The sequence below is a fragment of the Phyllobates terribilis genome, unplaced genomic scaffold, assembly GCF_046119375.1.
Source record: "Phyllobates terribilis strain yellow unplaced genomic scaffold, ASM4611937v1 Scaffold_33__1_contigs__length_13283291, whole genome shotgun sequence".
NCBI classification, from domain to species: domain Eukaryota; kingdom Metazoa; phylum Chordata; class Amphibia; order Anura; family Dendrobatidae; genus Phyllobates; species Phyllobates terribilis.
Genome location: NW_027362793.1, coordinates 5,822,701 through 5,849,188, shown reverse-complemented (window position 1 = coordinate 5,849,188; position 26,488 = coordinate 5,822,701). Strand labels below are relative to the sequence as shown.

The 26,488-nt window shown below is 44.7% G+C and overlaps 1 protein-coding gene across 1 annotated transcript in view; it reads right to left on the bottom strand.

The window, feature by feature from the left end:
- LOC141180580 (olfactory receptor 2A14-like) overlaps positions 1-25,802 on the bottom strand; it is a 29,282-nt gene extending 3,480 nt beyond the window's left edge. Inside the window, exons 1-2 of the mRNA XM_073660676.1 lie at positions 25,623-25,802; positions 25,458-25,521 (exon numbers count right to left, since the gene is read on the bottom strand). Of these exons, the coding sequence (XP_073516777.1) occupies positions 25,458-25,521; positions 25,623-25,802 (244 nt within the window). The remainder of the gene's footprint in view (positions 1-25,457; positions 25,522-25,622) is intronic.
- Positions 25,803-26,488: the final 686 nt, after the last annotated feature.

The window sequence follows — 26,488 nt, the reverse complement described above, 5'->3', positions numbered from 1 at the left end:
GGGGTCTTTATGACAGAAAATACCCAAAAGTGACACCATTATAAAAACTTCACATATCAAGGTGCTCAAAACCACATTCAAGAACTTTATTAACCCATCAGGTCCTTCACAGGAATTTTTGGAATGTGGAAGAAAAAAATGAACATTTAACTTTTTTTCACAAAAATGTTACTTTAGACTCAATTTTTTTTATTTTTGCAGGGGTAACAGGAAAAAATCACCCCAAAAAATTGTTGTGCAATTTCCCCTGGGCACACAGATACCCCATATGTGGGGAAAAAACACTGTTTGGGCGCACGGCAGGGCTCGGAAGGGAAGGAGTGCCATTTGACTTTTTGATTGTAAAATTTGCTTGAATAATTAGCGGACGCCATGTTGCGTTTGGAGAGCCCCTGATGTGCCTAAACAGTGGAAACCCCCCACAAGTGACAACATTCTGGAAACTAGACCCCTCAGGGAACTTATCTAGATGTGTGGTGAGCACCTTGAATCCCCAGGTACTTCACAGAAGTTTATAACATTGAGCCGTAAAAATAAAATTTTCACATTTTTCCCACAAACATGTTTTTCAGCCCCCAATTTTGCATTTTCATAAGGGTAACAGGAGAAACTGCACCATGCAGTTTGTTGTGCAATTTCTCCTGAGTAAACAGATACCCCATATGTGGGGGAAAACCACTGTTTTGGCACGCCGCAGGGTTCGGAAGGGAATTAGCGCCAATTGACTTTTAGATTGTAAAATTTGCTTGAATAATTAGCGGACGCCATGTTGAGTTTGGAGAGCCCCTGATGTGCCTAAACAGTGGAAACCCCCCACAAGTGACCCCATTCTGGAAACTAGACCCCTCAGGGAACTTATCTAGATGTGTGATGGCACCCTGAACCCCCAACTGCTATACAGAAGTTTATAACATGGAGCCGTGAAAATAAAAAAATCAAACTTTTTCCACAAAAATTATGTTTTAGCTCCAATTTTTTTATTTTCACAAGGGTAAGAGGAGAAAATGGACCCCCAAAACGTTTGTTCAATTTCTCCTGAGTATGCCAATACCTCATATGTGGGGAAAATACAGTGTTTGGGCGCACGGCAGAGTTCAGAAGGGAAGGAGCGCTGTGTTACTTTTTGAACTCAAAATCGGCTTGAATCGAAAGCGGACGCCATGCCGCGTTTGGAGAGCCCCTGATGCACCTAAACAGTGGACACCCCACAAGTGACACCATTTTGGAAGCCAGACCCCTCAAGGATTTTATCAAGGGGTATAGTGAACATTTTGAACCCAGAGGAACGACACAGAATTTGATAACATTAGGTCATAATATTGAATAAGTTGTCATTAGTCTTAAGTGCAAGTGCTCGCTACTTGAGTCTGCATCAGGTGCATGAGTATGCACCATGTATCGTGCATGCTTGAGGGACATGCTCGAGTCCCCGCCCCGCATGTTTCACGCTTATTAGACACCCCCAAAAAAAATGCGGGGATCGCTCATGCATGGCAGGCAATCCCAGCAAAGTTTTTTTGGCAGCGAAGCATATGGGGCGGAGACACGAGCATGTCACTCAAATACCCACGATACTCAATGCATACCCGAGCACCCGATGAAAACTCAAGTAGCGAGCACTTGCGCTCAACACTAGTCGCCATATCGTCATCTTTTTTTCTTACTTTTGAAAAAAATCACAACCGCATCACAACCCTAACCCTAACACAACCTTAACCCGAGAATTTATTTTTTACGCCTTCCTCATGCGGAATAAGTGATTAGATGACTTTATTCTTCGGGCCGGTGCGATTACAGCGATACCAGAATCATATCGGGTTTTTAAGATTGACAGCTGTCACACAATAAAAGACGCATTTTTTGTAAAATCTAGCTTTTGCATCGCCATATTTTGAGAGCTATAATTTTTCCATATTTTGGTCGACAGAGTCATGTGACAGCTTGTTTTTTGCGGGATGAGTTGCCGTTTTTATTGGTGCCATTTTCAGGCATGTGACAGTTTTTGATCACTTTCTATTCCGATTTTTGGTAGGCAGAATAAACAAAGACCAACAATTCAGGAATTGTTTTTTTTTTTTTTTTATTCTGCTCAGCGTGTGGTAAAATTGATCAGATAGCTTTATTCTTCGGATCACTACATTTACAGAGGTACCACATTTATATCGTTTTTTTTTATGTTTTGCGCTTTTACATAATACAAGCAATTTTATAGAAAAAATTATTTTTTAGCATCGATTTATTCTGAGAGCTATAACTTTTCTATTTTTCGGCTGATGGAGCTGTATGGCAGCTTGTTTTTTGCAGGACGAGATGACGTTTTCAGCGGTACCATTTTTATTTATATTCGTTATTTTGATCGCGTGTTATTCCATTTTTTGTTTGGCGGTATGGTGATAAAGCATTGTTTTTTTTTGTTGTTTTTTTTTACCGTGTTCACTGAAGGGGTTAACTAGTGGGACAGTTTTACAAGTCAGGTCGTTCCAGATGCAGCGATACCAAATATGTGTACTTTTATTGTTTTTTTGTTTTTTTTTTTTCATAGTAATATTTATTGATGGGTACATTATATTTTTATTTTTGGTGGATTCTTTTTTTTATTTTTTTTTATATTTTTACAATTTTTTTAAAAAATGTTTTCACTTTCTGACACTTTTTTTACTTTTTTACTTTGTCCCACTATGGAACTTTCACTTTTTTTACTCTGATCGCCTGCATTGCACAGGAATGGAGCACCATCCCTGTGCATGTAGGCTGTCAGCGCTGGACAGGGAGAAGATACGTAGTTTGGTCATGCACTGTGCATGTCCAAAAAATCTTCCTGCTGCAGGTGACCCGGATGTAGTCATGACGACATTGGGTCATCATGGCAACATCCTGGAAGCCACAACAGACAGCGCTGGAGGCCGGAAGAGGAGGTGAGTATCCCGATCACCTCCCCTTGCCACTGGAATGTTGCGATCGACTTCGATCGCAGCATTGCGGGGGTTAATGTGCCGGAAGCGGTGCGAGACCGCTCCCTGCACATAGCACCGGGTGTCAACTGTGACAATCAGCAGACACCTGGCAGCGATTGCGCCCGCACAGCGTCTGTACGGGCGCAATCGCCATGACGTACTATTATGTTCCAGGCTATTAAAGTCCAGGGCACAGACGCGTATTAGTATGTCATGGGCTTTAAAGGGGTTAAGGACATTACATGAAAATTGGATCAGCCTCTCGTGTGTTTTTACACTTTAATTTTGGGGGTGACTCCAAATCCAGGCCTCCATTGACTAATAAATTTGATTTCCATTGATGATTTTTGTGTGATTTTGTTGTCAGCACATTCAACTCTGTACAGAACAAAGTATTCAATGAGAATATTTCATTCATTCAGATCTAGGATGTGTTATTTGAGTGCTCCCTTTATTTTTTTGAGCAGTGTAGATTAAGATTAAGGGTTCCGTTAGTAAACCAATTCGCAATAATAATTTGGCACATTTACTAAAAGTGGTTAATATTAATTGAATGAGAAGAAACTCCTAGCATGCTCCATTCCCTTTCTGTTTAATCCCTCATTTTTCTTTTTTTTGGTGGGAATCTCTACTTTAAACCATACAGTTATAGCTGTATGGCAAGTATTTTGTGCCACTTAACTTGTGGACCATAAGAAAAACATTTTAAAAAATAAAAATACATTGCTATATTCATTTTACTCTTTTATTGCTTTTTGCGCTTTTAACTATTTTCTATCCCTTAACCTAACCTAATCCTTAACTTTAGCACTTCAACGTACCCTATTCCTGACCCTAGCTTGGGGTAGAAAAAATTAGTTTATTTAAAGCATTCCTTTTTTTATTTTTTTAACAGGTGACACTTTTTTTTTCATTTGGGACAGCTTCCCCAGCAGATCTCGATATCTTCTCACAAAACTGAAGTAAGAGGAGAGTCGAGGAACTGTGAGAGTCCAGTGCAGCCTTTGTCATCTCAGTCGCTGCCTATTCAGAGCACAGCAGTTAGACCACCGCCCCGCTATTAGTATTTGGTCAGTATTCGATCAGTATTTTTTCGCAGGAGAGGGAGACAAAACCAGGTGAGAAACAATCAGAGAATAGGTATAATAGAAACAAGTGCCCTAATTATTGTGGAAGCAGAGAAACTTGTCCATCATCTCAGGTGGTCAAATATTACTGCAGTATTAATCCTGTTTTTTTTTTTTTGCAATCTGCAAAAGATTATACTCCATTTAAAGTCTGCTACTTGTGTGTCAAAAATATATCCACACTTGTTTGCTGGCCAAAAGCATTGCTGTACCTTCACTGGGCAAAAGAATTGGTCATCAGGAGTGATAAAATACTGCGATATTAATCCTGATTTTTTTTTGCAAACTGCAAAATATCATATTAGGAAGAGAGTAGATTTTCCAGCTCCAGATAGAAACTTTAATTTATTTAAATGATCTTTAAAATGACATATCCACAGTGAAGGAGAGGGGAATGGTTTGACGCGTTTTGGAAACAAACCCTGTGTCCTTTGTCAAAAGCTCTTGATAAAGGACACAGGGTTTTGATCCGAAATGCGTTAAATCATTCCACTCTCCTTCACTGTGGATATGTCATTTTAAAGATCTTTAAATAAATTCAAGTTTTTAACTGGAGCTGGAAAATCTACTCTTTTCCTATCACAAGTTTACGTCTGGGTCATGACGGTTTCCGTGCTCCAATATTGCAATGTGCTGCAAGTAAAGATGAGCTGGCGTCTCTAGTCTAAGTTTGTTTGAAAAATATTATAGTCCATTTACAATGGACAAGGTGCATGGCAAGGGATGGCGAAGTGGACGTTATGCTGATGGGGCATGCAGAGGCTGAGGCCATGGGCAAGATGAAACTGTGCTTGCTGAGGGAGCACAACAAACACCCACATCATGTCGACCTACCTTCCTGTCCCAATTTATAGGGGCTGCAGAACACCACTCTTGAAGCCAGAGCAGTGTGAAAAGGTTGTTGGTTGGATAGCAGATAATGCTTCCAGTCAGTTTGCCACCACCACCACCCTGTCATCTACATGGTCAAGTCTCAGTAGCCATGAATCTGGACCACAAATTCCTCATTCTGATCCTCCTTCCTCCCACCATGCCGAGCACCCGGAGACAACTGATCCCACAATTGGACACTCTGAAGAGCTGTTCACTTTTCCATTTATTGATTCTGGCCTCTTGCCTCAAGCGGGGCAAGAGGAGATCACATGTAGCGATGCCCAAATATTTGAGCAGCCACAGTCACATGAAGGCGATGGTGGGAAACTGCAATTACTTTCGCAAGAGGTGGATGATGATGCTACACAATTGCCAGCAAGTCAGGAGGAGGCCCAGGGTACGTACGTGGAAGATGAGGTGGTGGACAATATAATCATTGACCCAACCTGGCAGGGGAACATGCAGAGCGAGGACAGCAGCACACAGGAGGAGGGAGGCATAGCACCATAACAGGTAGGAAGAAGCAGTGGGGTGGCCACAGGCATAAGGCAGGCAACTGTTCCTCAAAACACCAATACGAGGGAAGTTGCCAGTCCAACTTCTAGGTCTTCCCAAGTCTGGCTCTTTTTTAAAGACTGTCCAGTTAACCCAAAAAGGCCATTTGCAACATCTGCTATGCCAGAATCAGCAGGGGCAGCAAGACTAGCAGCCTGACCACCACCAGCATGCTCAGGCACATGAAACCTAAGCACCCTACTAGTTGGGCCGAACGCCAGGGTCCAGAAACAGTGTATGCAGGTGACACCACTGGCTCTCCCCCTGTTGTACTTGCATGCCAAGTCTTTGTCCATGATGCAGGTGAAGATGCTTCCCAACCTGCACCTGTCATTGCACACTTGCAACCATCACCATCAGCAACCACATCCACACCCTTGTCCCAGTGCATCGTTCAGTTGTCCCTACCCCAGTCCTTTGAACACAAGTGCAAATACTCAGTCAACCATCCACAGTACTAAACTGCCACATTTCTCAACTGCTTGCACTGGAAATGTTGCCTTTTAGGCTTGTGGAGACGCAAGCTTTCCGCATCTTCACGGTGGCGGCCCTCCCTCTGTACTCGGTCCCCAGCCGCCACTATTTCTCCCTGCATTACAGGAGCATGTGTCCCACAATATTAGCGGTGCCCTCAACAGCGCAGTTACTGGGATGGCCCACTTAACCACCGACAGATGGACAAGTGCTTGTAGCCAGGGACGGTACATCTCATTGATGGCACACTGGGTTAATATTGTGGAAGCCAGGACTCAGTCAGATCCTGGGATGGAACACGTCCTCCCAATATCGAGGAATGCGGGCCCTGGGTTAATCAGGGTTGCCCCCACATTCTACAGCTACTGCACCTCCACCTCCTCTTCAGCCTCCATCTCTGACATGACCACATCAGTTGGAAGCTGAAAGCACTGCAACACTGCCTCGGTCAAGCGGCAACAAGCTGTGCTGAAGCTAATATGCTTAGGTGACAAACCGCACTCAGCTGCAGAGTTGTTGAAAGCTGTAACAGAGAAGGCAAATCTGTGGCTGTCACCGCTAAAACTACAGCCAGGCACAATGGTGTGTGACAATGGCTAGAATCTGGTGGCGGCTCTGAAGCTTGGCAACCTTGCACACGTACCATGCCTTGCCCATGTGCTCAACTAGTGGTTCAGGGGTTTCTCAAAACCTACCCGGATCTGCCTGAGCTGTTTGTGAAAGTACGGCACGTGTGTGCCTGTTTCAGAAAGTCAGCTACAGCTTCCGCCGCCTTCGCTATGCTTCAACAGCGTTTGCAGCTTCCAGCTCACCGACTGGTGTGTGATGTCACCACGCGTTAGAACTCAACGTTGCATATGTTGGGAAGGATTTGTGAGCAACAGAGGGCAGTTGTTAAGCACCAGCTTCAACATGCCCATCATTATTCAGGTCAGCCTCCGCACATAAAAGCTGATGAGTGGGCATGCATATCAGACATCTGTACCATCCTCCAAAACTTTGAGGACTCCACCAAGATGGTGAGCGGCGATGATGCCATAATTAGCGTCACCATCCTGCTTCACTGTCTACTGAAATGTTTGCTGCCCACAATTAAAAAGGAGGCATTGCAGGCGGAGTAAGATGAGATGGAGCAAGGAACTATACAGGGTGATGCTACAGAGCACAGCCTCATCCCATCTCAACATGGACTCGGTGATAATGAGGAAGAGGAGGAGAGGAAGGAACAGGAGTTGGTTTCCTGCACTACAGACAGTACTACCCACACAACATTCATACCGTCTGTTCAGCGTGGATGGCCTGAGGAGAGGAAGAATGAGGAGGAGGACCAGGAAGAGAATGAGGAAAAGAGCATGCACAGTCGTGTTCTTGGTCAGAACAGGGAAGTCTCGGCTTTTGGCAGTCTGGCACACATGGCTGACTTTATGTTCCGCTGCCTTTCCCGTGACCCTCGCATTGTACACATTTTGGGCGACAGTAATTACTGGTTGGTCACACTTCTAGACCCACGCTACAAGGAGAACTTTCTATCTCTCCTTCTCGTGGCGGAGAGGTCTAATAAAATGTTGCAGTACCAGAAGGTCCTTGTTGAAGAATTATTCAAAAAATTCACAGCTGACAACGCTGGCGGCAGAGGTCAGAGTTCCTTGGACAACCAAGGAGTACAGGCGAGGGAGAAACAAACCAGATGCAGTAGAGATGGTGGAACACTGTTAAAAGTCTGGGACAGTGTCCTCAGCCCCTCTCAGTGCCAAGGTCATGATGCGTGGGGTACTCTTCCAAGGAGGGAAAAGTTTTGGAAGATTCTGAAGGAGTACCTTGCCGACCGTACCAGTGTCCTCCATTATTCCTCTGTGCCTTATAACTATTGGGTATGCAAGATGGACACATGGCATGAACTGGCTCTCTACATCAGTGTTTCTCAACTCCAGTCCTCAGGACCCCACAACAGATCATGTTTTCAGGATCTCCTTAGTATTGCACAGGTGAGAGAACTTCCATCACCTGTGCAATGCTAAGAAAATCCTGAAAACATGGCCTGTTGCGGGGTCCTGAGGACTGGAGTTGAGAAACACTGCTCTACACCTTTAAGGTCCTGGCCTGCCCTGCCACTAGCATTTGTCAGAGCAGGTTTTTAGTGCCATCGGGGGTATTATAACTGATAGGGGCATCTGTCTAACAACTGGAAATGCTGACAGGCTGACTCTTATCAAAATGAACATGGGCTGGATTGAGCCAGACTTCTCAACACCACCGGATGATAGCAGCGGAACATAAAGTCAAATCTGGCGGTTATTTTTTGGGGGTTTATTCCCATGCACCTCTTCACACCCAGACATGGGTATATGCTTCATAATTTTGTCTATTTTATGTCACCCTCCTCATTCTCCTTCTCCTTATCCTCCACCACCATGTCAACAGGGTGACCATCATGCAATATGCACATAATTTTTTTTTAAAGGTGTTTTTATGATGCACGTAGGATCTATTTTTCGAGGCCTACCTCTAACATTCTGTATGTTATACATTATGTTCATGTACACAGTATGTTCATGTATACACCCAGGGGTAAATGTTCTCCAGCCCATGCACTTAGTACATGGGAATTCCAGTAGAGGAGACCCACTCATTAATAACGGGAACACTTATTTTTAATGAGGCCTTCCTCTATGTCTGTTCAAGGGGGTATTGGAGTGCATCCTAATTTTTGGCATCCCTTGCAGTCACTGCATATGCAATAACAGTATAGAAGACCCACTTCTTTATAATGGGAACATTTTTTTAATGAGGCTCTTCTCTAAGTCTCTACAAAGGGGTATTGGAGTGCGTCCTAATTTTTGGCAGCCCTTGCAGTCACTGCATATGCAATAAGAGTATAGGAGAACCACTCCTTTATAATGGGAACATTTTTTTAATGAGGCTCTCCTTTACGTCTCTTCAAAGGGGTATTGGAGTGCGTCCTAATTTTGAGCAGCCCTTAAACTTGCTGCATATAACAGTATATGAGACCCACTCCTATGTTGTATGTTGCAGTACCAGATGGCTCTTGTTGAAGAATTATTTAAAAAAATCCCATCTGACAACGCTGGTGGCAGAGGTCACAGTGTCTTGGACAATCAAGGAGAATAGTTAAGGGAGAAACAAAACAGATGCAGCAGAGGCAGAGGAACGCTGTCAAAGGTCTGGGACCGTTTCCTCAGACCCTTCTAGTGCCCAGGCACGGGTTACTCTGACAAGGAGGGAAACGTTTTGGAAGATGCTGAAGGACTACCTTGCTGATTGTACCAGCATCCTCGGTGATTCCTCTGTGCCTTTCAACTATTGGGTATCCAAGTTGAACAGTTGGCATGAACTGTCTCTCTACACCTTGGAGGTCATGGCCGCTAGCATTTTGACAGAGATGGTTTTTAGTGCCATGGGGGTTTTAAAACAGATACTCAATAACAGTATAGGAGACCCATTCCTAAATAATGGGAAGGCAAATTCAAATCGATTCTATATTTTACAATATTACCTCCCTTATCTGAAATTTGTTTACGGGTGAGCTATCGCAGTATAGATAGCATATTACTCCAATCCAGCCAGGTATTATTGCCTTATACTGTGTATTGATGCTGCTGCAAAAAAAAAATCTATTCTATTCCCTATTGATACCGTTGTTAGCTGCATTTACAATAGGGTCAGGTGTAAGGTGTCATCAGCTGGAGATGAGTGTTGTTCATTATTGTCGAATACATCTCTTCTACAGTGAATTACTTGATAGTTTCCATGCGCTCGTTGACCGATTCATAATTTTTAATCTGTAATTAGAAAATGATGAAAGCGGACAGGATTGCTTGCATACCTTCACAGTTTGGTGGTGCAACGAAGCAAAAAAAACCTCTTTGGAGCCGGTTAAATTCTATTTTGTATTGTACTATATTACCTCTCTTATCTGACATTCGTGTACTGGTGACCTATAGCGGTTAGGATAGCGTCTTACAGGCATCTAGTCAGGGATTATTGTATTATACCCTGTGCTGAAAAAAACAAATTCTATTCCCTATTGACAACACTGTTAGCTGTTTCTAAAGTAGGGACACGTGCTAGATTGTATTATCAGTATGCCTCACACACCACATGGTAGTAAAATGTTAAAATTAAATTTACAGGTGAATGTATTTTTCACCGTTGAAAGAAATGCAAAAGTGCAAAATCACATCAAAAAGTCTATGTGTGAATATAGCCCAGGGTGTGGAGGAGCATTTTGTTTTTGGTTATTTATTTTGCCTTATATATAAGTCATTACCCTGGAAAGAATGTATCTCACCATTTTTTCCAGGAAAATCCATTCTTGCTTCGTTGCTAGTCAGAGGTGCTTCCAGGGGTCTTTCCCATGCTGTTCCCATGTCATTTGAGCACTGTTTCCATTGACTTGACCAATTTTTAGACCCCCTCCAGACCTCCGGGGGTAGATGCTGGAAAAATGCTTGAGTTTCTCATTGACTTTCTTTGGGCTCATTACTCCGGTCGAGAAGCCGAGCATTACGATTTGCTTTACCCGAGCAATGAGCACCCGAGCATTTTAGTGCTCGCTCATCACTAATCTAGAAGAGTGGTGAGTATCTTGAACCTACAATTGCTTCACAGAATTATAAAACATTGGGCCATGAAAATTAAAAATATTGTTTTTTCCCCAAAAATGTTGCGTTTGCCCCAAATTTATCATTTTCATAAGGATAACAAAAAAATGGACCATCCAATTTCTTGTGCAATTTCTCCTGAGTATGCCGATGTCCTATATGTTGGGGAAAACAACTATTTGGGCTCACGGGAGAGCTCCAAAAGAAATTAGTGCCATTTTGGGAAGCAGACTTTGCACCATACTGCATTTGTAATGCCCTTGTACTGCCAGAACAACAGTAACCCCCTCACAAAGTACCCCATTTTGGAGATTACACTTTTTGAAGAGTTCATCTAGAGTTGTGGTGAGCATATTGAACCCACAGGTGCTTCATGGAATTCACGTTGGCCTCCAGTTCTCTGAACCACAATAGATTAAAAAACTTGTTATACTCATGTCACTGCTCACCTCTCTATCTCATCTGCAACTCAACGCCAAACATTTTTTCCTTACCGCATCTTCTGATTCCTAACGCTTGTGATAGAATCTTTGTGCCTCTGACACTGTGTGGGTCTTCCCGCTGTTATGACACCCAGGAGCATTTTGCCCATGCAAGCAGGAAGGTCATGGTGCATCTCATGATATCATAAAGCTTGCGCACTTGCGCAGAGTCAGAGTCTTGACAGCTGGAAGTTCCATCCAGTGTGAGAGGCCCAGGGAATCCATTGCAAGCGGTGAGGGATCAGAAGATGTGGCGAGAACTGGATCTGTGTTTGTGAGCAGTGTAGGTGATAGAGTGGTGAGCATGGAGGTGAGTATAAGGAATTTTTTTACATTTTGAATAACTTTTCCGCAAATCGAATTTCCCAGAAAAAAAACACACATGATCAGTCGAATTCAAATTTTGCCAGATTCGCTCATCTCTAATTAGTATTAAACATTTGATTACAACATGACATTAACATTTTCTCAATCTCACATCAATGGGTGACATGGGAGGTAGTTTTCACACCCTACATGATCATTAGAATAGACCATTAATAGTTGACCAGTAAACATGAGAAAAAAGAAGAGACGAGGAAGGGGTGACTGGTAGAAATGAGAAAATTGGTTCAATGAGAATTGAATTCACCTTGAATTTTAGAAAACAAAATAATTTTTGTGATTAATTGCAAGTGAATCCAGCAAAATCTTCCATTTTGACAATGTGGTGGGTTGGTAAAGGGTTTAAAGAGTAGTATACTAGCTTAGTTGTTCACATGTCCAGCTGCCACAGCTCTCCACCCAGTACTCTTTTGGCTCCGGTCTCTTCTGGTCTTCGTGGCAATTGGTGGCATATTTTCTGTGGTTATGATCACAGTAATTCCTCTACAGTCTACACTAACAAAGACATTCTTTATAATTTCAGTGTCATCATATTAATGCAATCTAAATGTATGTAGTCAATTCCAGTTCAGGGGTGTGTGATCATCCAAGAGAACCTAAAATTAAAAGTACAAATTATTTTATGTTATCCTAGCCATTTTTGTACTCCTCTTTATTTTGGTGAATATGGACCAGACTTTTAGAATAAGTCAAAAAGAGAAACCAACCCATTTACAAAATGCTGATGCCCAACAGGACTAATGACAAAAGTCTAGATAAAATTTTCTTTATTCACATGTAATCGCATGACACTTTTTTAAAGCCAGACCGGCTTTTTTATCAGGTACATACAAAGGAAATGTGGGTAAATGGACTATTTTTAGGAAAAAGAGAGCTAAAAGTTAAATTCTAGGGGTGGGGTCCTAATTAAAAGTATGTATGAATTAGGTAAATAAATAAAACAAAATATATCAAACTGCACATGACCAATAGTAGAGTCCATCAAGTTTCAGCTTGGAAGATGAACAAGCATTTTTCCGCAAAGTCACTAAGTAGTGGCTATTGTCAAACCTGCAAAAGTATTGGAGACAGATATGGACTTGTGTCAAAAAATTATTGCATCTACATTTGAGGGGTTTTATGAGTCCTTAGTCCAGTGCAGGTGGTAGCGTATCATAATTGCTCACTAGTCTGTCTCATAAACTAGAAATTTTGAGGAAAATATTCTTGGGGGAAGAAATCTCAACATCTTGTTCTTGGTCTCATTATCCTCCAAAGTGATATCCTAATGCTTTTGCAGGATTCCTGCCCTAGTTATGAGCCTCATCCAAAGCTACTCTGGCCCATAATTCATATCCACTTTTTGCCTATTTTCTGGGTGTAATAGTGAGGAAGGATGTAACCTTCCTTTATCACTGAAGTAGTTAAAGAGAATGTTCCCGGAGTTAGACCTCTCTGAACTGTTGTTAGGCCAAGCTAAGGGGTTAGCTGCAGTGGTCCAACCAGCAGAGTAGAGGGGGAACTTAGTGCCATGATCAAGCATAGAGTGTGTATAAAGCTTGTTTCTGATATAATTCCTTGTGGGCTGTAGTATTGGTAACCAACCACAAGATGCCACTGTCACGGGTGCAGATGCCAGGTTGGGTCTGCCAGCAGTATTGCAGACAGTGATGGGGTGAATGGTGTGTGATGACAACCCGCAGAGGGTGGGCACATTAGGAAAATCTCTGCTTAGTTTCCAGAAGCAGGAAGTGATGAGTTAGTGATAGTTGGGACAGTGAACCGTACCAGCAGCCTGAGTATATGGTGGCTGCTAGGGTAGACAAGAGCTCCGTACCCTCAGACAGTGGGATCACCAGTGTGAAGATCTCCCTACGCAAAAGTCCTGTTAGCTGGCCGGAGAAACTCAACGGAGGTATTGAGTAGTGTTGAGCCACCCCCGTAGTGTTCGAGTTCGGTTCGGTTCGTCGAACACCCGTGTGTTCGCCGAACTGTTCGTCGAACTGTTCGTCGAACACCTTCGAACACCGTTAAAACCAATGGCAGGCAAACAAAAACACATAGAAACACATAGAAAACACCTTCAAAGGTGTCCAAAAGCTGACAAACTGCTCAGAAGACACAACTAACACATGGAAAAGTGACAAGTACATATAGTCATGCGAAAAGAAAAGAGGTGGAGGAGTAAAAGGAGGGGGAGACACAGATATAGGCATGTCATGCCCTTCTAAAATCCAAAAAGTGAGAAGCCGAGACGGCCAGTCCGCTCCTGCCCGTGCCACCTCCGTGTCGCCGGGTTTGTGCCAGAGCCGCGGTGAACCCTGACGGCCAGCCCCCCTCTCCCAATACTGGTGCCTGTCCGCTGGTGGGTCGAGAGAGCCCCCCTGTGGTGGAGGCAGCTCTAAGCTTTTTAATTTAAATTGTCCCTCTAATTTGAATGAATACACTTTAAATCCATTTACAAGGATCTATTGGAGGGCAAGTCTCATGCCAGCAGCCGCGTAATTCCAGCTCCAGTAGCGTCCACTAAAGCTGCTGCAGTTAAAAAGCTTTTATAAGGATCGAGCTCGGCTGTCCACCGCAAGGCATCCTAGTGCCAGTCCCAGCCCCTATGCCTTGGGGTGCCTCCTGATGCTCTTCACTGAGTATCCCGTGGTCCCGAAGCATTTCCTTTGAAAAAATTAAGTGTCCAAACTACAGGTGGTGTAGCTTGTTTAACAGCCGGGATAATCCGCTGACTAGCAGATACTGCTACTAGGCACAAAGTATTTCCTGGGCTAGATGCAGTTAAAAATTTGTAAGTAGATACTCTCGTTGGATGCTGAGAAAGCATTCCATAGAGTCTCCTGGGACGCCATATATGATTCTCTTAAAAAGCTTGGGGTAGGGGTCTAGGGGACCCTTTTATAGCCAAAATCACGGCCCTGTATCACAATACGTCACCTAGGCTGAAGATAAATGGAACTGTAGCACCGAGGGCTCGGTTGCTACAGACGTATTGCACCTCACCCAGAGGTGTGATATCTCACTCTCAGATAAGGATGGAGTGTGGATCAGGACCCGACACCTGCATGCATTACACCACATTGCCGTGGGGCAGGGCGACCAATATGCCCCTGAGATGGGCACGACAGTCCCTGTCCCTGGCTGGAGTGGGGGGAGGGAACACTGAGGAAGGGGAACCCTGCAGTGCAGGAGCAGGGAGGAAGCAGTTCCTGGGTGCATTGAGAAGGGAGTATAAAAGGTGGGCACCATCTTAGTTCAGTGCAGAGAAGTCTGAGCAGAAGTGGCAGGGAGCAGGGGCTCTGCATGAGCTCTGCTCCGGAGGCGGGCCTAGTAACAGAGGCCCAGGCCTGCAAGAGGGAGATGGAAGGAAGAGGAGCGGAGAAGGCTCCAGGAACGAGGAATGAAGGGATCCCAGGGGTGCGGACGGGCGAGTCGCCACCGCACGCCCGAATCCACCTGCGTGGAGGGGTCAAGCCAAAGGGGGAGACCGGTCCCCGAACTAGTGGAGGCAGGAAACGACCCTCAGCTAGAAACCGGAGGCTCTGACATTTTATGTGGCGCAGCCCCTTGCTCCACCCGCTAGGAAGGCACCACATAGGGTCAGGGAAACTGGCGCCAAGTTTACCAAGAGGAGGCCCGAGGCAGCCGGACAGAAGTGTTGGTAAGAAAGGCCAGACAAAGGACACACAAAGGGGGTCCTGTGAAGCGCTCCAAAGTTATCTGGGAGTTGTCTGAGCCCCTCACCTGGTGAGCACAGTACGACGTGGGCAGCCGTTACCTGCAGACGTGGTCTGGATAATAAGAACTGTGAGTAAAGGCCCTGAACTGCATCACTGACTCCGTGTCGTTACTGCTGCTGCCCTGCACCATCACCCCCATCCTCCGCATACACTGCCCTGAGGCTATACTCCTCCCGTGGGGAGTTATGCTACGCTCTGCTGCACCCACAACACCAGCCTTAGCGGTCTGCCCTGTAGCGGCGGTTCACTCTGACCGCAATCCACGGGTGGCGTAGTCGGACATTTAAACATCAAAACCACATAAATAGTTCCGCCACTGGTTTGACCGCCCTGAGCCACGGAACCGGATCGCCGCCACGAAGACTACAACCACCAGCATCCACCAAAAAGGGTCCGGCTCCGGGTGTCCCAAGGCCCAGGGGGTGCGTCAGAACATTTTCATCACCTTTCACAATCACCAATGGGACAAGGCAGGGATGTCCTCTGTCCCCTCTCTTATACATCCTAGTGACGGAGCACCTGCTCTCATCAATTCGCCATAACCCCAATATTAGGTGGATTGAGGTGGGAGGCACCGAGTACAAGTGCTCTCTATTTGCTGATGATGTCCTAGTATATATCACTCAATCACATATATCCATCCCTGCTGTTATGGCTGAAATAGATCACTTTGTTACATGGTAAAATTTTAAAATCAATGCAGCGAAGTCTGAGGCCCTCGATGTCTCCCTCCCTAAATCCATATAGGATTCCATCCAGTCCAACTTTCCCTTTACCTGGCCCTCACAGGGTATCAAATACTTAGGAATTCCTATTCATAGAGACCTCTCCCATCTATGTTATCTTAATTTTGGGCCCTTTATTGAACAATTCCATACAGACCACGGTTGGCAAGTTAGAACTGTAAGATTCACTACGTGAACCACTGGTGTTTTGTGGAAAAGCACATGTACACCGCGTTCCAAATTATTATGCAAAAAGTGTTTAGGAGTGATAAGGGAAGAATTTGTTTGTTTGTCAGTTAAACTCATTGATGGTGATGTGTGTCAGGGCTCTTTATATCACTGTAAGCAATTGCAGACACCTGTGCTAATTAGTTTGGCAGGTGTGTCCAATGAAAGGCAAGACTACTTAAGAAGGCTCTCTCACATTATTAAGCAGCCTACATTTTCTGCCAAAATGGGAAAGAAAAAGGATGTGTCGGCTGCTGAGAAGCAACAAATTGTGGAGTGTTTAGGTCAAGGCATGACTACAATCAACATTGTGCGATGATCAGGATGAAGTGTCTTGGCAATCAAGAAGTATGTAGCTGATTCACAGTACACACGTGTGCGTGCTGATAAGGGCAAATTGAGGACTCTTTCCTACAGGCAATTACGTCAGGTTGAAAGAGCAGCGGCAAAAAAGCCTTGTCATAGCAGCAGACAAGTTTTTGAAGCTGCTTGTGCCTCCAACGTCCCCCGAACAACAAGATGCAGGGTCCTTCAGAGGTTTGCAGCTGTGCATACGCCATCCTGTCGACCTCCTCTATCCACTTTACACAAGCAGAAACGGCTCCAGTGGGCCAAATATTACATGAAGACTGATTTCAAAACTGTTTTGTTCACGGATGAGTGCCGTGCAGCGCTCGATGGTCCAGATGAATGGAGTGGAGGATGGCTGGTTGATGGACACCCCACGCAAACACGGCTACAGCGCCAACAAGGAGGAGGTGGAGTAATGTTTTGGGCTGGAATCATGGGGAGAGAGATTGTCGGCCCCTTTAGGATCCCTGAAGGCGCTAAAGATGAACTCCATAATGTGTGTGGATTTTCTCAAACAGCACTTCCTGCCATGGTTCAAGAAGAAGAACCGTGTATTTCACAGCAAGATCATTTTTCTGCATGATAATGCACCATCTCATGCTGCACATAAAACATCTGCATCTCTGGCTGATATGGGCATAAAAGGGGACAAACTTATGGTGTGACCCCCATGCTCCCCTGACCTCTACCCCATTCAGAACCTTTGGAGCATCATTAAAAGGAGTGTCTATGATGGCGGGAGGCAGTTCACATCTAAGCAACAGCTCTGGGAGGGTATTCTGTCCTCATGCAAAACAATTGAAGCAGAAACCATCCAAAACCTGACAAATTCAATGGACGAGAGAGTTCAGAAGCTCCTTTCGAACAAGGGGTCCTATGTGAAAATGTAACATCACCTAGAATAAAGTTTTGAGTTGAAAACTGTTTGATTTCAGTTTCTAACAACCTGCTAATGCTTATAATTTCAAAAATGACCATTTTTTTGGTCTTTATTAAAATGAAAAGGTTGATCGAAAAGTTTGGGGGATCTAAGAGTGTGGCAACCCAGTAGTCATGATTACTTCGAATTCTGACAATATGAGGGTCATGCTGCAGGTAGTGCAGCAAGAAGGCACTTATGTGTCTTGCGCATCTCGGAGCCCCAAAATTATTTTCCGGGCTAGATGCAGCTAAAAATTATTTTTAATTTTAAATCTGGTGAAGCTTATTATAGATGGCCTAATAGGATCAGTGCTGCACACTGCTACAAAGCCCAAATTATTTTCCAGTCAAGATACAGATAAACATGATTAGTAATTTGAAAGCTTAAAACGGTTGGTAGGGTGATTTTAACCAATCATCAAGCTTTTACTCTCCCCAGGATGACACAGGGGTAGAAAAGTCGTTTCGGATCCATGATTTGTTCATCTTTATGAACGTGAGTCTGTCTACATTATCAGTGGAGAGCCGCGTGCACTTATCTGTCAGCACACCACCAGCAGCGCTGAACACACGTTCAGACAGAACGCTGGCTGCGGGGCATGACAAGATCTCCAAGGCATAAGTGGCTAGCTCCGGCCATTTATCCAGATTGGAAGCCCAAAAAGAGCAAGGGTCCAGTGACACAGTCGTGGCTTCAATGTTTACTTGGAGATACTCCTGTACCATCGTCTCTAGGCGTTGACTATGTGTCAGACTTCTTGTCTCCTGTGGCCTTGCAAAGGATGGGCTAAAAAAGTGGTGAAATGATTCCGCAAAATTGATGTTACCAGCAGATACTGTGGTTCTGTTACGGTTTGAGTGCTGAACACTTGACGGTCCCACGGTTGGCAAGTTGGAACTGTGAGATTCACTACGTGCACCACTGGTATTTTGTGGAAAAGCACATGTAAGATTCTGCAACAGTCTCTGCTGATACTCCTGCATGCGTGCATCCCTTTCTATGGCAGGAATAATTTCTGCAAATTTACTTTTGTACCGGGGATCTAACAGTGTGGCAACCCAGTAGTCAGGATTATTTCTAATTCTCACAATTCGAGGGTCATGTTGCAGGTAGTGCAGCAAGAAGGCACTCATGTGTGTTGCGCATCCAGGAGCACCAAGTCCCTGTTGTGTTGGTGGCGAGGTAACAATCATGCTTCCTTCCTCTGTCCTCTCCCCCCAACCTCGCACAACAGAAATGTGATCAAGGTCTCCCTCATCTGATGAGTCTTCCATCAGTTCGTCCTCCACTTCTTCCTGGGCTCCTGCTCCTTCCTCACTAGTTTGGCTGCTACCATGCGCCCTGGTAAAATCATCTCCCCCACCCTCACATGCCTGCCGCCTTGGTGCTGCCGACCGTCTGGACCTTGCAGATGTTAGCCCTTCCGCATACAACTCCTCCTCCTCTACTTCCTCCACCTCCTCTTGTGCCACCACCTGACTCCGAATTCTGTTTAACATGTGCTCCAGCATGTAAATCACCGGAATAGTCATGCTGATAATGGCATCGTCAGCACTAAACATCTTCGTCGCCATTTCAAAACTGTGCAGAAGGGTGCATAGGTCCCTGATCTGAGACCACTCCTCCAGCGTGATTTGCCCCACCTCTGAATCTCGTTGGCCCAGGCTATACGTCAGAACGTATTGCACCAGGGCTTGTCGGTGCTGCCACAGTCGCTGCAACATGTGCAGAGTTGAATTCCACCGGGTAGGCACATCGCATTTTAGCCGGTGAAGTGGCAGGCCCAACGACTTCTGTAGAGATGTAAGTCGCTGAGCTGCGGGATGCGAACGGCGGAAGTGGGCACACAGCGACCGTGCCCTCTGCAGAAGGCCATCTAGTCTGGGATAGTGGGCTAAAAATTGCTGGACAACCAGGTTCAACACGTGAGCCATACAAGGCACGTGTGTGACATTGCCCCGGCGAAGGGCCGCACCCAGGTTTGCAGCATTGTCGCACACGGCCTTCCCTGGTTTCAGGTCCAGTGGAGACAACCATTCATGAAATTGGTTCTCCAGAGCTGACCACAACTCCTCAGCTGTGTGACTCACATTTCCCAGACATTTCAATGTAAAAACCGCCTGATGACGTTGAGCCCTACTGCCAGCATAGTAAGGAGGTGTGCAGGATCCCTTCTGCGCAGTTAGAAAGCTTGTGGCATGACCAGACAGGCTTTGGGTGCAGGTGGAAGACCGAGAGGAGGTTGAGGAGGTAGAAGCAGTGGAGGAACTTTGACATAAAGAGGATTGACGCACAACTCGTGGGGACGGCAAGACTTGGACAGCAGCCCCTTGTCCTGCTGTCACCATAGTTACCCAGTGCCCAGTCAGCGACATGTAACGCCCCTGTCCATGCCTACTCGTCCAAGTGTCTGTGGTGAAATGCACCCTGTCACACACAGAGTTTCTCAAAGAAGCGGTGATGTTGTGTGCGACATGCTAGTGGAGCGCAGGCACACCTTTCTTTGAGAAGTAGTGCCGACTGGGCATCTGGTACTGGGGCACTGCGACGGACATAAGGTCTCGAAAATCCTCTGTGTCCACCAGGCGGAAAGGCAGCATTTCTGTAGCCAAGAGCTTGCAGATGGTGAAATTCAACCTCTTAGCTTTCTCATGGCTAGGAGGAAATGGTCTTTTACTTGTCCACATCTGAGGGACCGAGGGCTGGCTATTGTGCTTAGACGGGGTTGATAAGGGTGTCCCCGGCAAACTGCCGGTCTGTGAGGAAGATGCAGGCGGACATGTTAGGTTGCCTTGATCCAAAGGTGGTGCTATCGATGTCGGACAGCGCTCAAGACCAGCTGGTGTTACCACCTCCAAAGAAAATGATGACCTGCCAATCACGCTGGCTGTTGCGGGTAAAGAGGTGGCAGGTCTGCGCCCCAAAACAGGTGTGACTGCTGTCCCCCCAGTCACAGAGGATGAAGAGGCCGCGGATGCACAAGATATGGCAGACGGTGGTTGGCCCGGCCGGCTAGGCCGCATTGTAGCACACTGAGCTTCCCTCTGCAACTTATGCTTCATGTCCATGTGCCGGTTCATGCATGAAGTACTCAAACTATGTATTTTTTGGCCTCTACTTAGCTTTTGCTGACAAATGTTACAGATAACACGAGTTGGGTCATCTTTATCGATCTGAAAAAATGCCCAGGCTATGCAAGGCTTAGCACCCATGCGACCTGAAGAGCCACCACGACTTGTGGTGAGAGGCAGAGTTGTGTTTGAGGATGCAGTTGTTGACGTGCTTCCAGTACTACGTCTCTGTCCAGGAAGGCGCAACCTGACCTCGTCGTCACTAGCATCTTCCTCCACCTCCTCTGCTGACCTCATCTCTTGGCTGACTGTGGGTTGACAGTAAGTGGGATCTCCGACCTCATCATCATCACCCTGTGCGTTATCACACCCGTCGTCCTCAGAGCCAACCTGTTCCTGCCCTGACAAAAAACTAAAGTTGTCGCTCCAATCAGGTATTTGAGTCTTATCATCGTCTTCCTCATTGTCTCCACCAACAGGAGTTACAGTTTGGGAATGAGGGTCTACATTATGGTCAGAACCTTCTGCGTCTGGTCCTGGATCCGACTCATAAAGATTCTGGGCATCAGTGCAGATCATTTCCTCGTCTGGATTCACAGAAGCGCTGGAGTCGACCTCTGATTCCCAGGCTATAGTATGAGTAAACAGCTCTGCAGACTCAACCATCTGTTCTACCTCATACTCAGACGGGCAGCTGGAGATTTGGGAGCTGTGAGGAAGCAAGTGCGATTTGGGTGACACCTTTGAGGACTGGAGTATTTGTGATGTTGAAGTTGATGTGGAGGAGAGCCCACTTAAAGGAGCACTTGATATCCGTTGAAGCACCTGCTGTTTTTGTGCCTCATCTGGAATTTGTAGCGATTGGCGTGGCCGTAAGAAAGGGATCTTATCACATTGTCCGCTAAAAGAAGTAGACATTTTAGTTTGGCTGGAAGATGGTCTTTCTTCTGCACCTACCCCACGGACACAACCTTTTTTCCCCTTCCCAACACGCCTATTCCCCTTTCCACCAGCAGCAGGCCTTTTTCCACTCATTTTGGTGGTTAACTAATTCACAACTCTGGAGTTGTTTGCACAAAAAAACAATGGATGGTAACCGAGCAGAGCTGAGTGGCCAAACTGTGGTATTAGGCCAAAACTATTGGCTGGGTTAGATGCAGAAAAAAATTATTTTTAATTTGCAACCTGATGGAGGTCAGTATAGATGGACTAATAGACCAAGTCCCACACACCGCTAGAAGCCCAAATATTTTTTCAGAGCTAGATGCAGAAAATTTTTTTATTCAATTTGCAACCTGATGGAGGTCAGTATAGATGGACTAATAGACCAAGTCCCACACACTGCTAGAAGCCCAAATATTTTTTCAGAGCTAGATGCAGAAAAAAATTATTTTTAATTTGCAACCTGATGGAGGTCAGTATAGATGGACTAATAGACCAAGTCCCACACACTGCTAGAAGCCCAAATATTTTTTCAGAGCTAGATGCAGAAAAAAATTATTTTTAATTTGCAACCTGATGGAGGTCAGTATAGATGGACTAATAGACCAAGTCCCACACACCGCTAGAAGCCCAAATATTTTTTCAGAGCTAGATGCAGAAAAAAATTATATTCAATTTGCAACCTGCTGGAGGTCAGTATAGAAGGACTAATAGAACAAGTCCCACACACTGCTAGAAGCCCAAATATTTTTTCAGAGCTAAATGAAGAAAAAAATTATTTTTAATTTGCAACCTGATGGAGGTCAGTATAGATGGACTAATAGAACAAGTCGCACACGCTGCTAGAAGACCAAATATTTTTTCAGAGATAAATGAAGAAAAAAATTATTTTTAATTTGCAACCTGATGGAGGTCAGTATAGATGGACTAATAGACCAAGTCCCACACACTGCTAGAAGCCCAAATATTTTTTCAGAGCTAGATGCAGAAAAAAAATATTTTTAATTTGCAACCTGATGGAGGTCAGTATAGATGGACTAATAGACCAAGTCCCACACACCGCTAGAAGCCCAAATATTTTTTCAGAGCTAGATGCAGAAAAAAATTATAGTCAATTTGCAACCTGCTGGAGGTCAGTATAGAAGTACTAATAGAACAAGTCCCACACACTGCTAGAAGCCCAAATATTTTTTCAGAGCTAAATGAAGAAAAAAATTATTTTTAATTTGCAACCTGATGGAGGTCAGTATAGATGGACTAATAGACCAAGTCCCACACACTGCTAGAAGCCCAAATATTATTTCAGAGCTAGATGCAGAAAAAAATTATATTCAGTTTGCAACCTGATGGAGGTCAGTATAGATGGACTAATAGAATGATGCTATGCCCAAAAGATTTTACTTCACTAGGTGCAGTAAAAAAATTGGTATTCTATACACAGGTGGTATATCTTGCAACACAGATAGGCTACTCCACTGACTAACACACTCTGCAATAGGCCAAAAAGGATTAGCTTTGCTAGATTCAGCCAAATGCTGTGATAAAAACTTGCACAGCACTGGCACAGACCTGCCTGGCAAAAACTGATAGGAACTGATGTAACCTAGTCCTGAAAAGGACTCCAATTACAATTAGTCTTTACTCCCAAAATCTATCTATTTAAGAGCACAGACCTGCTTGATAAAAGTCGTAGGAAATGCTGTAACCTAGTCCTTAAAAGGACTGCAATCACAACTATTCCCTACTCCCAAGCTATCTGTATATTTGTGCGAAAATTGGCTTGAAATTAACAAGGTATAGCGCACACAGCAACAGCGGTGCCGTCTAACACGCAGCTGCAGCAGTGAGAAAATGGTGGCGACGGGGAAAATGGCTTGGTCTTATAGGGCAAGGACATGTGACATACACTGCCAATCACACATGCCCTTGCTTGTGTGAAAAAAAGCACTTCGCTCCGTGTGTGCGCTGCTGATAGGCTGACAGATTGCACCTCCCCACTGCAAATGCGGGAAAGAGAAAAAAAAATGGAGATCTTCATTGTTCCTGCAGAGATCCATCCCCTGCCCCTCCCCCCGCCCCGCTGTACACTCAAACTGCATATTAACATTAATTTTCATCATTACTGAGAAAAAATCCAGTTATGATTTTGGTGCACGAACAGTTATCGAACATAACCTCGAACAGCCGAATTTTTCTCAAATTGTTCGTGTTTGCCGACCGGCTCGAACACCGCCCAAAACAGCTCGAATTTGAGATTGGCGAACAGTTCGAGTAGAACAACGCTCATCTCTAGTATTGCGTACCCGAAGCAGTTTCAGTCTGCAGGTAGCAGAGGAAGATAGGACTCCAGGCTAAGACGTGGGGGAGATATAGGATCCGGATACACTGTTGATATTGAAGAAGATTCTCTTGGGCTAGAGATTAGAGTCACAGAGATGCTTCATTTAAAGAGAGAACAAGGGCTGAAGATGTTTCTGACGTCTCTCCAGACCCCAACACATTATAAAAAGGGAAGAGGGAAGAGGTTTAAAAATAATAAATATGGCCTCAGCACTGGAAGGAAATGTCAGACGATATGAAGAACTGAAGATCTGAAAAGCTGTGGCAGCATAAGGATAGGTTAGGCGTAGGCAAAGGACAAGCAAGTACATAATATATTATTATTATTAACTCCTTCATGGCCCTTAAGAGAAGACCGCAAAAATGGCAGCTTGCTATATTCTTTTGCATCAAATCTCAAAATTCTTTACAGGAATCCAAAATTTTTTGACAAATTTGTAACAAATTTGATTAGTCAAAAATTTATTTGCTCATCCCTGGCAGAGACATTGGCCTTTGGAATCCCATTTTTGAGGGTTTATGGAGGGAATTATTTCCCCTTTTTTTGCACTTTCAGCAGTAAATATTTAACAATAATGACCAAAAACTGCAAATTGAATTATGATATATACTTGAGTATAAGCCGACCTGAGTATAAGCCAAGGTACCTAATTTTACCAACTAAAACTTACTAACTCGAGTATAAGCCTAGGGTGGGAAATGCAGCAGCTACTGGTAAATTTCCCCATCCTGGTACACGTTGCTCCCTCATCCTCAATCCTGGTATGCATGGCCCCCTTATCCCCAATCCTGGTATGTATGGCACTCTCATCTCCAATCCTGGTATGTATGGCACCTTCATCCAAATCCTGGTATGCATGGTCCCCTCATCCCTCAATCCTGGTGTGCATGGCCCCCTTATCCCCAATCCTGGTATGCATGGCCCTATCACTGCTCATATAAAAAAATAAACACTTATACTCACCTTCCCTCCTCACCTCTGCTCCAGCACTGTGTCCTGTTCTGCTGCAGAAGCTCATGTCAGCATCTGAGCAGCGCATGGCATCACTGCCATGCGCTCTCAGACACTGATATGTGCTGCCAGCATATTCACTCCTTTCCACGCCAGGACTATGGGCGGGGAGAAGAGTGAATATGCATTCTCTTTAGCAGCAGGCACGGTCAGCAGGAGGTGCGGCTCAGCGATCCTCTGTGCCCGATACTAAAGAGAATGAATATTCATTCTTCTCCACGCCCATAGGAGTGGAGAAGAGTGAATATTCATTTCCCTTTAGCAGCAGGCACATGTGGTAGCTAGCTGCAGCAACTGCTACTGTGTGTGCCCTGCTCCTCCGCCGCTGCAACCCCCCACCACCACTATCCACCATCGGAATTTCTACACACTCGAGTATATACACAAGTATAAGCCGAGGGGGGCTTTCTCAACACAAAAATGTGCTGAAAAACTCAGCTTATACCCACGTATATATGGTATTTTTTATCTATTTGTGTTTCCTCAAAGAATACAGTTAGGATAGTTATTTTACCTTCAACAACTTTTGAAGAGTTTTCTTGATTTCACTGTTACGTAGGCTATATATAATTGGATTTATCATAGGTACAACTGTAGAATAGAACATGGAAAAGACTTGGTTGAGAAGACCATCTGTGGGGTGGAATGAGGACATGAAGTGTGATCCTACTGTAGAGTAGTAGATCATCATGAGGTGGGATGAGCAGGTAGAGAAGGTTTTTCTTCTTCCTTCCCTAGATTTAATGCACATAATTACATGAAAAATGTTAATGTATGATACCGAGTTGCAAAAGAAGGGGCAAAGTCCAAACAGAATACATTCTGCACAAATTACAATGTAAAGCTCATTGGATCCACCATAGGATGCATTAAATACAGTTAAAGCATCACAGAAGAACTGATGAAGAGTCACCACCCGATCATATGTCAAGTTCAACAGAGGGATGATGAAGAACGATGAGTTTATGAAGGCACAAACCCACATGATGACTATAATAAGTGTAGAGTTCCTCATGCTCAGAATACGGTGGTAATGCAAGGAATGACAAATCGCATCGTATCGGTCATATCTAGTGATGAGTGAGCACTAAAATGCTCGGGTACTCGTTACTCGAGTCGAGCAAATTGGAATACACGGGTGCTCGACCCGAGCAATGAGCCCAATGTAAGTCTATGGGAAACTCGAGCATTTTTCAGGCGGCTCACCCCGGCGGTCTGCAGAGGGCCTAAAAATTGCCCAAATCGATGGGAACAGTGCTCAAATGACATGGGAACAGCAGGGGGAAGACCCCTGGAAGCATTTATGACTCCCAGGTCACTGCTGTTAACAATGTTGTCAGAGTATTATGCCACTTTTACGGACTCACAATAATACATACAAAAACGAAATCAAAATGGATTTTCCTGGGAAATATGTTATGGAATATCCTTTCCAGGGTAATGACTTGTATAGAAGACAAAATAAATAACCAAAACCAAAAACACTTCTCCACACCTTGGGCTATGTTCATACGTTGCGTTTTTGATGCGTTTTTGCACTTTTGCATTGCTTTCAACCAAGACAAATGCATTCACCAGGAAATGTAATTTTAACATTTTACAACCTTATCTGGCCATGTGGTGTGTGACACATCATCAGACACATGCATACAGTGCTGAAAAGACATGGGAACAGCATGGGGAAGACCTCTGGAAGCATCT